This window comes from Haliaeetus leucocephalus, unplaced genomic scaffold (assembly GCF_000737465.1).
Source record: "Haliaeetus leucocephalus isolate CR32 unplaced genomic scaffold, Haliaeetus_leucocephalus-4.0 Scaffold339, whole genome shotgun sequence".
Taxonomy (NCBI): Eukaryota; Metazoa; Chordata; class Aves; order Accipitriformes; family Accipitridae; genus Haliaeetus; species Haliaeetus leucocephalus.
In genome coordinates this window covers 10202801-10220626 of record NW_010972775.1, presented here as the reverse complement: position 1 = coordinate 10220626, position 17826 = coordinate 10202801, and the positions used below count along the sequence as shown (strand labels likewise).

Here is a 17826-nt window from a genome sequence, read left to right as displayed (position 1 = left end):
CCGGCTCCTGCGCCTGTCCCAGCCGAGGCCGGGCCTTCCCCGCGGAGGAGGGAGGCGGTTCCCCGCCGGAGGCACGGCTGAGGCGCTCTGCTCGCCTCGGTGACCCGCGGCGCCCGGTTAAAGCACTCCTGTGTGCGGCCCTCTATGCGGACAGCTTGCACGCTAGCTCCTCATTTTGACAGGTACAGAAGCATGGTGGAGATGAGGAGTGGCCCCAGTTACCATACTGGCAAAGCTGGCATCTTGGATGCACCCCTAGGCGTTAGGAATAATGGCCACTCCAGCTGCCAGAGGGATCACGAGGGGAGCCATTCCTGACCGACGAGGGAAAAACAACAGAAACATTCGTCACCTTCCATAAGACACCATGAAGGAGTTTCTCCAGCAAACTTGGAGAAAAATAAACAACTCGGAATGCATTTAGTAAGCTTAGGGCACTAGTAGGCTTTATCTTTAAATAGCCTTCCCGAGGAAGAAGATCTGAATAAACATCGTACCAGGTTTCGGCAGGCGGATACATGCCCACGGGCCCACCAGCCCTCCCTGCCTGCCTGGCACCAAAGAGCTTCCATGGCACAGAAGACAATGCTTTAGCAAAGTACAAATCTTAATTCTTATTTCAGTAACAGTTAATATCTGGTGACCAAATATCCTAGCGGAAGTGGGTTATGTCGAACAAAAGATTTTCAAATAATTTCACAGCAGTTTATGGCACACTGTTGGTATCTGGGTGTGTATTTATGCAATCCTCAGATTTTAACCAACTCCGGTGGCAGTCAACGCTAAGTCTGCCATGAAGGCAGAGCGAACCCAAGTGATCATCTGGGGACTATGCCAGCACGCAGCTTATGAACAACCAACCAACCAACCAAGCAACCAAAAAAGTCCAGAGCAAATCTTACAGTTGTATTTTTATTTGGACATTTTCCAGTGATAGCTATTAAGCTACAGTTTTTATGATGCATACATTTACTAAGTACAACATCAGACACTACAACAGATCAGAGCTCAGGTCATTCTGACAATGTTTTGGTTTTCATCTATGTACTGTAGTGGCATCGAGTGAAAACCTATGTTTAAAGGCTTTTATTTATCACATGATGTATCGGTATCTTAGAAAACCCAAGTGTTTACTCATAGTTTTTGTACGCTATTTGAAATGTGTTCAGTTGAAACCGAATTATGCAGACCTTCAAATTGCAAATGCTGGTGTTTCCAAGTTGGGAACAAATGTTATTGGATATCAATCCACTTTTCAGCATTGAAGTTGATCCTGGTTTTTTTCTTGTGATAGATAAAACAGACTAATCGCATTTAACGGACTTAAGCACTTTCACATTCCATCCCAAATTGAAGTCTGAAAGACTTTCAAAATCTGGATAGAAGACTGTGTCCTAAATATCAGAATAAAATGATCACTGGAATAAAAATACACCAAACTGAATGAGGTAATTATTGTGCAAAATCTCTAGAATAACTGTATATAATTCTAAGGGGTCATTGACAAGTATTTTTCCAGCATCTGATAAAATCTATCATAGCAATAGATAATAAATTAAAATATAAAAGATATGTCCACATTAAAAGAGCATAACAATGATTCAAAGGAAAAAAAAGTTGTTAAAATAATTCTGCATTATATTCCATGGTTAAAGAGATATTAGTCCTAAGGTGAAGGATATATTATACACTGACACTAAAATTTTACTTCTGAAAAGTGCATGAAAAATACTGCCATGTAAAATGTTAGATGAATTACCAATTACACATCTATTCCAACTTAAAAATATTTTCCTTTAAAACATGTCAAGCAGCATATACTTTTAATGTGATATAAAAGTAATACCAGTCAAACCACTGAGTTTAAGGATAATAACTATAAATTACTAAACACTACTTTTTTTAAGGAAACAAGATACAATAAGGCTTTTTACAGGTAAACAAACTTAAAAAATAAACAAAAATACATTTAGGCATACATTTTAATAGAATAATGCTTAAGTAGTGGATACATTTCCTGATCTACAGTATGAACATGCTGTAATGCCAATTGTTTGTTTTTCAATAGAAGAAAAAATTTGTAGGTCAGCATGTTCTCACGTATTTTCTTTCCTAACCTCGTTACTGGATGTGAAGTCTTTCCCATTACATTCTCGCAAGTACAGTACCCCTAATAGCCTGAAAACTACCTTATACCTTATTTGGAGCCACTTAACAGTAGCCGTAGTTTCGGAAATCAAGTAACATTTGAAAAAAGAGTGTTTGGTATACCATGCACAGGAAAACAATCTCAATCATTTAGCAAAGATCATTCAAAACATTTATGCAATGCAGTATTAGGTTCTTGGAAGTACTGGCATGATCCATCAAACATAATATGGGGCATACACATTTGAAAATAAGACAACATGAGCATCTTAAAATGCTACTGACAAAGTTTAGGTTGTCTTTACTACCAATTTTAGCAACCATATACCAACAGCATGTCTACCTCTCAAGTAAAACATAACTGAAATGTTTCAGTTTGCTTAACAGCAATTTTTTTTCTGTGAGTTTGCAGGCAGATTAGTACCAAATAGTCTGATAGTGTACCTCTAGATTATTTCTCAATATATTAAAAGAAATGAATGTTAATGCTAAGCTGCTAATTATTATAATACATAAAAAAATATTGCACAATGCAACTGAACAATGTGTGTGACTTTTTTTTACATGTATATTTGAGCCATACACCACAAACTACCTGTTTTAAAGTTCAGAATTGGAACCTTAAACAAAGTTTCTATGCTTATGTTGCACATTGTGAAATGTGAATTCCATATAGCAGATCCAAGATGTGCGAGACAGAAAAATCTTTCCAGTAAGATGTGCAATATCCAAAGTAACTCAGTTTCTCATTATGCACTCTGGATCTCCAACCATTAAATCAGCATGAATCATAGTCAAATGACAGCATCATAGTCAAAACCTACTTAACGTTCTTGTTAGTTAACCTTTCAAAGAATGAGAGCCTTGGGCTACTGCAGAAATTTTCTATTAAAGTTTTTAATCTCAAATTCCAGTATGAAAGAATACTTTTTTTTTTTTTTTTTTTTAAGGGGCAACAAAACAAAAGAGATTCTACTCAAAATACACACAGTCATCTCTGGGGTCTACAAACAAGTAACATTAGACAGACTACAAAATCTAAATAAATACTAAAATCATTATTGACTTCTGATCATTTGCTTTAAGATACTGTATTTTTAGCTAACTACATTTAAAAATAACTAAACATGTAATTTCCAGTGTGCTACTTGTGCTTAGTTACCATTTTCCTCTACAGGTGTTATTTGATACCATTTGCAAAAATCCAGTTAAAGTAACAGACTGCATTGGACTGTAAATAAGGTTGACAACAAAAAATGAAATATCTTATTTTTAGTGCTTAGTATGATACTGTCATACATTTAAAAGAACACAATATGCAGCAGTGATTTAGTATGCTTGGCAAACCACAGTACTAACAAATGAACACCTAAGTTATAGCATATAGTGAGCTATAAGACTTATCACTAGAATTTATGTCAAACTGACATAAATAAGGAAGTGGTTTAAGAAATCATCTTAAATATTGCCAGTTTGTGTTTCTCCATTCCAGTTTTTACAAATTAAATGTAACAGGCTCCCAAGTGACTGTGTATTCTACTACAAAATGCCTTACTTTCAAGTCTCCCATGTTCAGGACTGTGACTGTCCCTGTTGGTCCCTGCCTATGAGAAGATTACATATGGAGTTTAATTTACATTATTTAAATATGTTACTAAAGATCTAAAAATGTCTCTAGACAGCTGAACACACAATTTTTGTCCAAGCCCGATTTCCATATTCTGGAAATGTATGAATCAGTGATGTCCTCTTAAATGCAAAGACTGAACACAAATGCACATCTTTCTATTAGCCTTCAATCTGTGGTGCTGTTATGTAGTTTTCCAGCTACTTTTACTACAGATCTGGGAAAATATAGACTGTTCAAAAAATGTGTTTTCAGTGGCTCACTATGTTTTAATGGGTAAAGATATCAGGCAACCGATTCTCCGTCTAACACTGATGGTACATCCTTGGGATCAGACACGTGATATGAAGCCCAGGCCCAAGCTGGCTGGGATCTGAATGGTTTCTAGTGCCAGAGAGGATGGATTAAAAGGAAAAGTAACAGGAAAGATGTGTTTAGCATCCATGAGCAACTGAGGAGAGTCCTTCCTGTCTCGCAGACGCATCTGGAAAGATAAGAAAGTGATTACATGAGCATTTAGCCACTTCATTGATAATAATAATCTTGTAAAAGGTAGTATTTCATCTGTGCTTACAGATACACCTGTGTTCAGACACACACTCTATGCTAACTTGACCAGACACATTTGCAATAATTGTGCCATTAAATTGTAGTTACTTTTGTCATTTTCAGTTCTGCATATCTTCCCCTTACAATGCAATCTCAAGATATGTAGATTCCTTGCAAAAGGAAGAATTTGCCCACCATCTGATAACTCCATCTTTTCAGTAAGTGCAGTTATAGTTTTATCTCAGTTCTACCTTCCCAATCTCCCTTATCCTGCTAGTAATATAATTTGCTTTCTAACAGACCAGAAAGATCATCTTTGTTTCTTTCATTTTGCTCTACTGGCTGCTTTTCTTTGGAGTTTTCAAAATGTTTCATTTTCATCAATATATATAAAACTAGAAGGGCTAAATGCAGAACTTTGGAATGAACATAGGCCTCAGTTTTCAAAGCAGTTGGAGCTTCTCATGTAGACACAGGTCTGACAAGCAAATTTGCATATATAAATGTTGCCACTTGAAAAGTTGGCATACAAGCATGTTTACATACACAAAGATGTATAAGCACAAAACCCTTTCACCTTCCAAAAATCTCATACATATTGACAGCGAAACTAACATTTTCATGCAAGTCTTGGAGGCAGTAAATTGTGATTGCTTAAAATTTTAAGGCTGACATCACCTTTTCAACATAGCTAAAAAGCCTAGTTTACATCAGATTCCTGAATGTATTTCAGGACACAAGCTGTTTTGGCTCATCAGAGGGTTTCTTAGAAATAGTCAAATGATTTTTGATGAAAAGATATAGCCATACCTGTATTGTACGTATAAATGATACCAAGACTCTCTCTTCAAACTCATTTACTGGCGTATACAAATTCAGAACTTTTACAATCTGTGAAGAACAACAACCATTCTTAGGTTCATTTTACCGATGAATCAACAGATGCATCCACGGTTACTAATAATATACTTTTAAAATAAGCTATTTTAAAAAGAAAATTCTTTACAACTATTTGTTATTTTTTTGCTTTATTGATTCATACAGAATTCCATCACCTGCTTAATGCTATGTTATATGACTGACTGCTTCAGAACATGTGTTCTTTGGAGGCAGAAACTCTAAATTTCTACGTGTGTGGAAAATACCAAACTATGGAAATCAGATGATAAGTAACTAATTGTGTTCTGAACCCCCCTGGAAACATGCTGTATTTCTCACCCTAACTTTGACCCTATAATTATGACCTTCTGTAGCTTCCACTCAAGAGAGTCTTACGACTTCACTGTTTTTCAAGAGAGTGAGCTATTTCTCTAAAAATAGGACTAAAACCACCAAAGGAAAGAACTGCATCACAAAGACTTTAAATAATAATACGGGTTAAACTTGTAAAACTTATAAAAAATTCTCTTTGTTTTTTTACATGATTCTCTTCCAAAAAAACCACAACACTTTTTAACAAAGTTAAAACACTTGAAGCATATGGAATTCTAATTTCAGTACACAACTAACAGGTTTTCCTGCAATGTGAATTACTAAATAAAAACAGCTATATCAATCCAACCGCAAGTGCTGACACCATTGTGAAAGAAATAGAGAAATTTCTTTCTTTTCCTGATGGCAATATTCAGTAATCATCAAAGATGTTGTATTGGGTCTGGCTGAGATGGATCCATTTATTCCTATACATGCTCTATGCAAATGTAGCATGGTTAAAAAAAAAGCACAACTTATCTGTACAAAATCTAAGCTTTCATAAATAGAAGCCTTCAGCTGTTTACTGAGATACACTTGGTTCAGCCTGCTGAGGCTAATGGGTACAGTAACTTAACACTTTTGTTTGCAGACCCCAAGACAACAGCTCTGTGTGAATTGTCCATTAACTTAACCGGGTACTAACCCTGATGGCAGACAGATCATTTCTTAGTATCCTAGGCAGAGCTATCCAGAGTACAGAGACTTCTTTGAGTGAAGTGTTTTCTCTAAGGATTTTCACAAACTGAGAGACTATGTATAGTACTACACACTACACTATCTATTGAGATTTGTTCAAAATAAATCTTGAACATCAGACTTCAAAAGGGTCTGACCCTTTTTTTACCCCTGCACCTTCAACTGTTTTAGTTGTACTAATGCAAAACACAGTAAGAAATCTTTGATCCATGTGCAACAGCAGTGCAGGCAGGCATAGCAAACACCAACAGAGCAGAGAACTGCTCAAAAGTGGTAGCAGAACAGATAATGAGAGTTTGCTTACCTGGGCAGTAGTCAGTGCATTGCACATTGAACAGATGGCTTCTGCATCTTCATCTGTTTTCTTTTTTACTTGCAACAATTGTGCAGCCTGGATGAGGGGTTCCAGTGTTTCTTTAGCCCCACTATTCATCAAATTTTTATCACGTAGCCATTCCTCCAGTTGACTCACATTGTATCTGTACAAAGAGGTAAAAGTATCAAGACATTAATGCTTGATTATGGCTAAATTGAAAGCATGTGCAATTTCTTTCCCAGTGTTTCTTCTTTGTTCTTACATGTTTTTCCTTCACACTTGTCATTTCTTGTAATTTTGTCTTCATACTGTTTCCTTCTGATTAAGGCAGGAAATTTTGATTTTCAAAACAGTTAGAAACTATGGCCAAAGACTTCCTCTAACTAACTTTTCCTATTTGTTTTTGTTCCTTTTAATTGCAGGAATGTGATGAGTGTAAGAAGAAAGACAAATGAGATTTTATCCGTGCAAATGTACAGTGAGGCTTTTCAAGGGACTGGAAATGCCTTGGCTACATTTCCTGGCATATGCCAGTAGAACGCATTGGACAACTGATGCCAAATGCAGGAACAGAATAAGATGGCTTTACTGCAGGATGCAGCAAACTACAGTGTGGATGAACACCGCAGGGATCCACTGCACCACGAGCATACAAAAAACACAGCAGGCATGTTTGCTATTCTTCTCTAAAAGCTCAGAAAACAACTACCAACATTTCACCTACAGTTCTGATTCCTACTTGATGATGAAATACTTTCATTTTGCTTCTACCACATTTTCTTGAAAGCCAGGTAGGATTTGGCCGAAGTTAACCAAACTCTTTTTAATTGAACCTCACAAAATCAGTTTAACAGCATCTGCAACTGTTTGTGTGTGGAAAAATAAGTAGTCAAAATGTATCTGCTATTCTATTAAAATGATGTTCAGCAGTGTCAAGAGTTCACTAAGATTTCCAGCAGCACATTCAAGAAAAGTGTAACATGAGTTCTCCCACCTTATCTGCATTCCTTTGCTCCACGAGCACATGTCCTTGCGCAGGAGAAGATTATTAAGTGTTACAGCCCCAATGATGTAGAACATCTGCTTGACAACCTGTTTGATCAGCTCCGGATCCATTCCGTGCTGACACATCACTGAATGGAAAGAGTTCAGCTGCCGAATAATAGAGTCCAAAGTGTAGGTTCCTTCATCGGCAATGCTGGATGTTCTCTTCCGCAGCCCTGTTGGTTTCACCCCTGAGACACCTTGGATAGTCTCATGCTCCAGCATTCCTGAAACTGCATTTGATTGACAACATTATTATAATGACTGAAAATTGCTGATATGCAAGCATATTGTGGAAGACAGCAAAACAGTGTTTACACAGGAAGAGCAGGCTGGGCTTTCTGCTAGCCACACTTTACCATGATTTCCAGCAATTCTGTGTCCCACTATGTTCTGCAAAATCTAAACTTACAGGGTTTTTACAAAGATTCCAGCATGTGTGTTTGAAAGGAAAGTCTAACTCTAGCTCAGCAAAATACTTTTTTCCTCCCATGGTCATATGAGCAGCAGAGTAAACCAAGAGCTGTTCCATTCTTCTAAATGTTGTGATCAGAAAGCTTAGTGAAAATTTGTGTGAGAGTACTGTCTGACAAGAAAAATGAAAAGTACTTTTAATGAAAAATATATCTCTGAATGTGAGCTTCATCCCTGCTAGCTATTTCATTGCTAATTGCTGTCCGTAATAACAACAAACCATTTTTCTCCATATTCATTTTAATTATGAGTTCTCATGTAAATAAAGTCTAATTTTTCCATGGGATATTTCCCAACAGACAGGGCAGCAAATATCAGACTGTCCTAACAGTTTCTTCCTGTAAATGCATGATATATGACAAGCTTGAACAGGGTATATCGATTTGTTCTGTTACTGGCAGAAGAAGCAGCCACAGTTCACTTTTTCCCTCTAATCCAACCTGTCCAGCATAGTCCTTGTCATCTATAAACAGAATACCACAAGAACTGTTAATGAAAGTCTACTGGTTAGGAAGAACTACAAGATACAGTATATTACCACCATCACAATTTTCCTTTTGGTACTATGGTGTGAAGTTTAAGGAATTCAACTTTGCCTTACCAATCATTGGTTGCAGAATGTTTTCCAACACTCGGACAAGTTGTTGGTAGATCTGAATAGCCAAATCACTCAGTACTTGTCTGTATTCAGCTAAATCAAAATTCGTGAGGCAGTGTTCATTTTGACGAGGTGTATTATGCTTCATAAACCCCTGAATTCATAAAATATCAGAAATGAATGCTTATAACAGAAATGAATGCTTCAATGGAACACAATAATATTACACAAACCCAGTATTTGTATTTTTTCATGCAACTGACAAATAATACTTTCAAAATAATAGTCAGAGACCCTCAAAACTTTAATTTGGAACTTCTTCTGATTGAGGCTAATGGTAGGATTTGCTTTTCAATTGTGATTTGTGCAACATTTGCTTCCTTGACTTGAAACTTCAAGTATCTGACACAGGAACAAACTGCCAACTTTCTGGCAGGTAAGACCCTTCCCTCTTACTCCAGCATGAGCGTTCTCACCTGGCCATTTATGGCCAAAAGCCCAGTTAAGTTTGAAAAAGGAATTAGGCATACCACAGCTTCCAAATGTAAACTGGTCTGCCATACTATGGTTAAAAGACCTAACATGGCCTTCTTCACAGGTAGTGCAGTGAACCATTACTAAACAACATAATGCTAGCAGCCAGATTCTTCTACTTAATCTGAGTTAGCATTTTTGGGAGCACAATGTCATCTAGCCTCTGGGCCCCCAGCCTGCAATAAGGGAAGCTGGTTCAAATCTTACCTCCCCCTGCTTTCCACTGATGTCATCACCATCATTCCAAAAAGTATAGCCCTTTTAGGAGACTTTGACTAGTTTTGAGATATTACAGGAATTTGTTTAAGAGCAGTGTTCTCAGTAGTATTGCAGAGCAAAAGAAACCAGAGTAGGAGCACTGCTTACCTCTTCTCCGCTATATTGCTTCAAACAGTGCAAAAATCGGCAGGTGTTAGATAGCCAGAAGGATACTGTTTCAAAGTCATCACCTCTTTTCTGAAAATAAAACCAAACACATTTCAACAAAGACTGGTAGGAGGAGTAAACTAATAAAATGTTAGCTAAGCAATTAAACACTTGAAATCCACTTTCTTATAGCTACTTAGATTCTGATGTTTTGCAAAACTTTTGTGTATTTCAGTAACATATTAGAAAAGCAAGGGTTTTGGCAAAATACCATTAAACACCATCCCTGTTTTCTGTAGTATTTTTCAAGAACTTTCAGAATAGAATTTCCTCCACAGATATGATCTTTCTGTGTTTTACAGACCCATCCTAACTGCTCTGTGCAGAAATCACAGGGCAATATGACTGTATTCCCAAAACACCCATTCTGTGGCCCAATGGCTCTTGTGAAGAGCCCAATGGGGAGGATGGGAATGATGCAGACCCAGGAGGAAGAGCAGAGAACAATTCAGTTTTCATGAATGTCACTTACATCATAACCATTTTGGCAGCCTGATACAGAAAACAAAACAAGACAAAACAACAAACCCTCCTCACCAAAGAACACAGGATCTAGTATATTTTGAGTAATTAAAATTTCTAGAGCTCTATAGCATGCACTCCATTCACTTAAAAATGTCCAAAAATATCTATGAATATCTAAGCTCCTGCAGGATTGCTTACTAAACATTTTTTCAAAACTTGCAGCTTGATGAAATGTTTGGCTTTTGAGCACATCTGTCTTATTTAAATACTAAAAACCTCCATGAAGCATAAAGCATATTTATGTCTTAATACTGCCTTCAAGATACCCCTGGCCTAAACTCTCCTAGCCAACTCATTGCAAATACTTTAGGCAGTAACATATTATCATCAATGTAATCTCTAGGTGAAGCAAATGATGAAATCTGTGAACCAAAACTGCAAATGAAACATTTTAATTAAGTGTTCTGAAGAATCATAGAATGGTTTGGGTTGGAAGGGACCTTAAAGATCATCTAGTTCCAACCCCCCTGCCACGGGCAGGGACACCTTCCACTAGACCAGGTTGCTCAAAGCCCCATCCAGCCTGGCCTTGAACACTTCCAGGGATGCGGCATCCACACCTTCTCTGGGCAACCTGTCCCAGTGCCTCACCACCCTCACAGTGAAGAGTTTTTTCCTAATACCTAATCTAAACCTACCCTCTTACAGTTTAAAACTGTTATGCCTCATCCTATCACTACACTCACTGTTAAAGAGTCCCTCTCTGGCTTTCTTGTAGCCCCCCTTTAGGTATTGGAAGGCTGCTATAAGGTCTCCCCAGAGCCTTCTCTTCTCCAGGCTGAATAACCCCCAACTCTCTCAGCCTGTCTTCATAGCAGAGGTGCTCCAGCCCTCTGATCATCTTCGTGGCTCTCCTCTGGACTCGCTCTAACAGGTCCATGCCCTTCTTATGTTGGGGACCCCAGAGCTGAATGCAATACTGCTGGCGAGGTCTCACAAGAACAGAGTAGAGGGGGTGAATCACCTCCCTCGACCTGCTGGTCACGCTTCTTTTGATGCGGCCCAGGATTCGGTTGGCTTTCTGGGCTGCAAATGCACACTGCCAGGTCATGTTGAGCTTCTCGTCAACCAACACCCCCAAGTCCTTCTCCTCAGGGCTGCTCTCAATCCACTCATCGCCCAGCATGTGTTTGTGCTTGGGACTGCCCTGACCTACGTGCAGGACCTTGCACTTGGCCTTGTTGAACTTCATGAGGTTTGCACAATTAACAAAGACTCACTATGCAAACTTTGACTACATCCAAAACCTTCTAAGCGTAGGTTCAGAGGAGGAAGACTATTCAAAATAAAAAGAAGGTAGTTCTTTTTCCACTAATTCAAAGCATCTATGGTATTATATGGATAAAATGTTATCAATGTAATTTGTTGGTTCTTAAGACAACTTTTTTGTGACATCAGTGGGAGGAGTTTACTGATCAGAAATCCAGAGCCAATTCATTCAAAGCCACTTCCTCAGTCCTCTAACATAAAATCAAAACCACATTTTAAATTAACGTTTTTCTAAACCAAGCAGACTAACTAACCTTCAACACTTTTTTGATGCCATTGATAGTGGAAGTCAACAATGACCGCACTTTTTGGTCATCATTAAGGTAATCCGCATGGCGTACACACATGAACAAAATATATGCTGGTAGTCCTGGAATCAGGTTGACAGCTACCCCACGTGGTTTCAGCTCTTGGGAAAAACAAACACACGTTGTTTTGTTAAGTGTAAAGTCATTGGAAGATGTTATATGAGGTAATCGCAACCTCCCCAGTTAACAGTGCATACGTATCTATACATGGCTGGTGAAAACTAAGAACAAAACTAAGAAGAGCCCCTTTCTTCGTAAATATCAGAATGGAATAAAAAAATATAACTGCCTGCTAAAAAAATATGCAGACACATTAGTATGTACTATACTGATCAGGAAGGATGATTAGAATACAATAGACACTTAGGAATTTTAGATAAACTGAACACTGTCAAAACCAAAATAAGCTATTCATTTCATAATGCAAATTCTGTGTTCTTATCATTCATTGTTCATAGTGTGTGGGAGCAGAGGCTGCAAATGAGAAAGATGCTTACCTAAAATAAGATTCTTGACAAGTTTTTGTTCATCTTCCTTCTTATATTCTAACATCCCTTGGAAGTCCTTTTCTTTCCGTGGAATGTTAACTGGACGAATAGGTTCGTCAATGATTTGTCCAGGTGATATGTTCTCCATCTGGCCCACTTCAGAGTGGAAATGGAAAGAAATTATATAATATTTTCCAGTGAAACCAATGCATACCAGAGGAAACTATGACATTTCTAAGGAAGAACTCCAGCATATACAAGTAAGAAATGTTTTCTTTGGTTCAGTATAACACTTACCAACAAAACTCCCATTAAACAAAAAGACAGATTGTTGATAAATATATCTCAGGGTGGCATTCTTCTTTTGAAGAGTGGCAGTGTGTGAATAGCACCCATTAATACAACCTTACTGACGATTTCCCAGATTTTATCATATAAAAGCACAAAGGCGAAGTGATAGCTGTTAATCACTTAATCCCAGATTAATACTGCAAAGGTCACTGTTAATTGTTCTGCAAAATGCCAGTATTTTTCAACCTTCATGCCTATTGTGGTAGATTTACCTCTACCAGCAGCCAAGTACCCACACTGGCTCCAGCAGGACAGGGGAGAGACTATTGAGAGAAAACTCACGGGTCGAGGTAAAGATGGTTTAATAAGTGAAGGAAAGGCGGGGGGAAGGAAAGCAAAGGCAATCATTCACGACCCCCCCACAGGGGGGCCGATGACCAGCCAGCCTCCAAACAACAACTACCTTGTATGCAAAAAACGCCCTCTTCTGGCTCCTGAGGTTAGGTAGTATGGAATATGGAATATTCCTTTGGCCAGTTTGGGTCAGCTGTCCCGGCTGCGTGCCCATGTGCCCTCCCACCCCCCAGCTTACTGAGAGGGCAGAGTGGGAAAAAAGAGAAAACCTTGACACTGTGCAAGCTCTGTTCAGCAATAGACAAAACGCCTCTGTGTTACTGTGAGAGACTGAAAGAGTTAATGTCTCAAACATTGTGGTGGGGCAAGTTCTGCTTAAAGACAAACCCTGCACAGCAAGGAGCCAAGGTGAAAAGCCCATCAGCTCAGACATCAGCAACAGGAGGGGGAGGGCGTGCTGGAGGGTGCGCAGCTCCCTGTTCTGATACAAAGATCAAACTATGGCAGTGTTTGCAGGCAAGGAGAAGTTACTCCCCAAACGACTCCCAAGCCCAAAGGCTCACAAACTGCTCATTAGCCTGACGAGTTCGGGTGCCCACCCGAAGGAGGGGCAAGGATGATAAAAGGACACAAACTGAAGCCCTGGGGACACAAGCCCACCGGGACTGGACCCCTCGGCTGACTGGACACCTCGGCTGACTGAACCAACACTAGACCCAGGACCAGTGAAATCTCTGTCTCTTCCTTCTTCTCTCTTTCCTTTTCCTTTTCCACAATCCCTACACCTCTTCCGTTTCAAGATATAAATCGCTGACCAAGTCTGAGACTAAGAGTGGATCCAGCCTCCCCTAGACCCTTCTCTGAGGAGGAGTCTGGAAAGCAAGGGGGTCTGCTCTGAACCTCAGGACTCGACGGGAGGGCTCTCCTTATTCCCTGAATCGATGTATATGGTTACCCTGGGTTACACCGTTTACAGAAGTAGTCTTATGCCAATTCCCGTTGTGAGAAACCCTGCCACCTACTACCACGCCTCCCCAGTTCACTTTGCTTCTGTCATAAATAAAATCTTTAACTGATCGTTTGGTGTTGTTTCACCTTAATTTAGCCCGAGGGAATTTCGAATTAAACACGACTCCCTGGTCTATCCAGTCTGGGTCGTGACAGACTTTTAAAGACTTTTTAAAAACAAACTTAGTTTGAGTAACCTTTCAAAGGGATGTATGAAATATCCACCTTGTTGTGTACAGTGCCTCACGGTATCACATTCAACACCTACGCTCCACCTGGTTAGGTTGCTGCATGCAATTACAAACTATTACACCTCCTGTAAGTGTGCTAAATGTATGCACCTGTCAAATGGGGTAGAAAATGCAGAAATCCAAAATGGAGCTCAAGGAGAGTTCCCACTAACTAAAGGATAATATACTCCTGTTAATCCAGGTTTAACTTGGTATCCCTGTTCTTTTCAAACACTGAAACACTGAAGACTACACAGTCACTGATTTCAATCTTAGTACTCAATAAAACAACTCATTAGGCAGTAAGCCTGGAAAAAGCAGATGACCATAAAAAGCTTCTAAAAGGTTAGTACCAGGATTATTTAAAAACAAATTCATACTTCAACTTTATAACATAATTAATTGCTTTTAGCAATTAAAATTACTTTACTTATACAGAGACATAATAAGCTCTCAGTCTCACCAGTCCTAAGATCCTAAGGCAAATCACACTGATGCCCATAAAAATAAAATTAGCTTAGTCCATATCTCAGCATTCTCATATTCAAGTTTGGCCAGCATCTCTGAAAGGAAACCTCAAGCGGAGAAAGACAGTCTCAGCATTCTTTGCTCCAGTGATACAGAAATTCACGTTCAAAGGAAAACTGGGTCTATTATTTCTGCCTGGTTCATATTTAGTATTGCTTTTGTCTTGAGAAAAACAGATACTGTCTTTGAGTACACAAACAGCCCAGGTAACATTCCTTTATGTTCAAATGTTTTCTGCCTTCAGAGAAACACCAATGTTCTTTACTCATTACTTCAAAATACGACAAATCTTCTAAAGGTTTATAAAGGAACACACAGAGCGCTGAGCGTACATCCTGTTTCTGGAATCATTTAACAGACACTGACACTACTGAAGACCTCATGCCCTCCCGACTGCTAAAACAGATGGATATGATGACAAAGGGATCACAAAAAGTAAACCAAAATCTTTCTCTCAAAATACGGAAGTACCTTCAAGTTCGCCGATCTTCTTAGCAAATACTTTCAACTGTTTCTTTAACTTGCGAACAGTTTTGTCTTGCTTTTCAAGCTGCTCCATTAAATCCTATAAATTAAAATGAGATAACGATTAAGATACGAGAAAAATCCCATAATGTGTGACAGAGACAAAACCGGTGCTGTTAGAATTACAAGGCAGTGAGGAAAGCTGAACAGTGGTGCCATCCTCTGGCTGAGGTTTGCAAGCTGGTACGCTGCCTGTAACAAGCCAAATATCGCAAATATTATTAAGTTATGTGCAGCATGACAAAGGCAAAGCTCTTAGGCAGGTATATTCTGCAGACACTCGGAACTAGGTCAGTTCTTACAGCAGAAGACATTTTGCTGCCAACACATCTCGCTAATGCTTCCTCCCTGCTCTTCCAAATGCCTCACGGAAATAATTTTCTTTATTATTCAACAGCTACCCTGTATTTCTACATCATTTATTCATGCCTTCAGGACTGACTCATTATTCAGACCTATCCATTTTATAAGACAATAAGAGAGATACCTGCAGAAAGACCATAACTTGCACTCAAATTTACCAAAATCAAACATCCAAACATACAACACTTCTTTGTGACGCTCTGCCACTTCCCTATTGCTTGGTGTCATCACATTTCCTTACACTGAAACTGGTGTCTTACATCTTTTTATTCTGTAGCTGAACAACATCTAGCACCTAAAGTCCTACTCTTGAAATAAACCTGTATTCTTCTTTCAAAGAAGCACTCCCCAGAAATCTATCTTTGAATAATTCTGTGATCTATGGTAGTGCATTAAAAAAAAAATCATGTAATTAATAAAGGGGAAGTCTTTCTAAAGGAAGCAAAACCTCAAGCTCAAAAAACCTGAAGGCCATTCCAGGTTAAGGGTTTGAAAGCAGCTTAAAAGAAAAATGCTCTTTTTCAAGCGTGATTCTTCATGGCACTGGTAAAAACATAAGGGACCATGAGCTCCTTGTATCAAAAGCATCACCTGGGAAACCACACCTCTCATGAGGTATTGAAAAATATTAGTGCAGCATGGGCAACAACTTAGAATTAGGCACAAATTGTTCTTAATCATGTAGTAAAGAGTTTACAACGCAATATATTCGAGCAGTAAGATATTAGGCCTGTTGAAAGAACAGAATCAAGGCCATGCTTCATATTCAAAGCAGTGTTCAATTTTACAACAGAAATCCTGCTAGTAACACAATATACTTGCTGTCAGATATAACAATTTCTCCTGAAATTAATAAAAGAATATATGTAAGTCCAACAGACTGTTTCAAATGTATCAAGGAAGGGATGTGATTTCTGAACAACAAATACGTAAGGAGGAATAAAGTTCTTTCTATGGTTCCTCTAAACAAATTGACCAGATTTCACATCTCATTAAGATTCTGAATCTCATAAATTATATTCTTTCAAGCTTACATATGGTGCTATCTTTAATTATTATGGAAATATTATTTCCAACTTTATCCCTTATATTTTGCATTTTTAAAAAATATTAAAAGGTTATGCATTTTCATAGATTTATTCATTCCAGATGTCGGCACTGTAAAGAGATCTACGAACCGATTCAGGCTATGACTGGATTGCAGGCATTATTCACGTTGGTAAGTATCTTTATGATCAGTCCTCTATTTTGCTGAACTGAATTTAAATGTATCAAAGTTTTAAAGCAAAGAGTGGTTCTGAAAATGGAGCATCTTTTGCATCACGTACCTCTTTTTCAGGGCAGTATTAAGTAGTATTCAAAAAGAAACTGCTTTGCTCACAGCACAAGACTTGTATTAGTAACAAAACTGTGCATCAAAAAGAGACACAGATTACACAGAGGACACTAAGACTAACAAAAAAAGCAGTAAGGGAAGTAATTGGCATTGTGAAGCTCTCCGCAGGGGATTTCCTTTGAAAGGAAGAAAGGGAGGCAGCCTGCTTTTCAATTAGTGCTCCAGAAACAGCAAACGAGACAACAGAGAAACAGGATTCACGTGATCTACATACAATCATCCGTTTGTAAAGTGAAATCCGGTACGATTGATACTTCTTGGGATCATCTGCATACAACTCCTCACAAAACTGTAAAAATAGGTACAGGATTGTTTTTGCCCCTCCCTTTGAGACACTGATACTTCAGTAAGCACTATATAAATTAAATCAGATTAAAACAAGATCAAGAATCTCTAATTTTTAGGTAGTTTAGTCCTTCATTGTGGTGCTCACACCAGCCTCTCCCAGAAAGAAGCTGATGTAGATGAGTCGCAGAACAGTCATATCTTTTAAAAATGGGCAGTACTAATACTGTGAAAGCCTGGACTATAACCTTTGTGAGAACCTGGACAGGAGATTTTCTTATGCTAATCAAGATGGGGTTGCTGTGAATACTGCAATTCTAATGTCACATCTGGAAAGCCTGTAAATTATTTCCACTCTAGGGCTAGGAGTGGAAAAGAAGCATATACAAGACTTGGAGTAGACTTGCAATCTCAAACATCAGAAGTGAAACAGCAAGGAATGAGTCTATATTTAACAAGTAAAATTACATTCACTGTATTTGAAAATAAAGAGAACTCCTCTGGGATGTAATTACATGACTGTGTTGTCTTGGGAACACAGAATGTGATGAGTAGGTCTCTGGGGGAAAAAAAAAAGGCTAAAAATCGTA

General features: G+C 38.5%; 2 protein-coding genes across 2 annotated transcripts in view; both read right to left on the bottom strand.

Moving 5' to 3' along the window:
- MYO5C (myosin VC) overlaps window positions 1–520 on the bottom strand; it is a 35506-nt gene extending 34986 nt beyond the window's left edge. The window contains exon 1 of the mRNA XM_010572281.1: window positions 353–520. Coding sequence (XP_010570583.1) covers window positions 353–520 — 168 coding nt within the window. The remainder of the gene's footprint in view (window positions 1–352) is intronic.
- A 2132-nt stretch (window positions 521–2652) lies between these two features.
- The window catches only part of MYO5A (myosin VA (heavy chain 12, myoxin)), an 85294-nt gene continuing 70120 nt past the window's right edge, over window positions 2653–17826 (bottom strand). Inside the window, exons 32-41 of the mRNA XM_010572280.1 lie at window positions 17166–17240; window positions 15139–15232; window positions 12266–12412; window positions 11715–11869; window positions 9607–9696; window positions 8710–8860; window positions 7585–7867; window positions 6579–6753; window positions 5135–5215; window positions 2653–4259 (exon numbers count right to left, since the gene is read on the bottom strand). Coding sequence (XP_010570582.1) covers window positions 4107–4259; window positions 5135–5215; window positions 6579–6753; window positions 7585–7867; window positions 8710–8860; window positions 9607–9696; window positions 11715–11869; window positions 12266–12412; window positions 15139–15232; window positions 17166–17240 — 1404 coding nt within the window. The 3' untranslated portion in view covers window positions 2653–4106. The remainder of the gene's footprint in view (window positions 4260–5134; window positions 5216–6578; window positions 6754–7584; window positions 7868–8709; window positions 8861–9606; window positions 9697–11714; window positions 11870–12265; window positions 12413–15138; window positions 15233–17165; window positions 17241–17826) is intronic.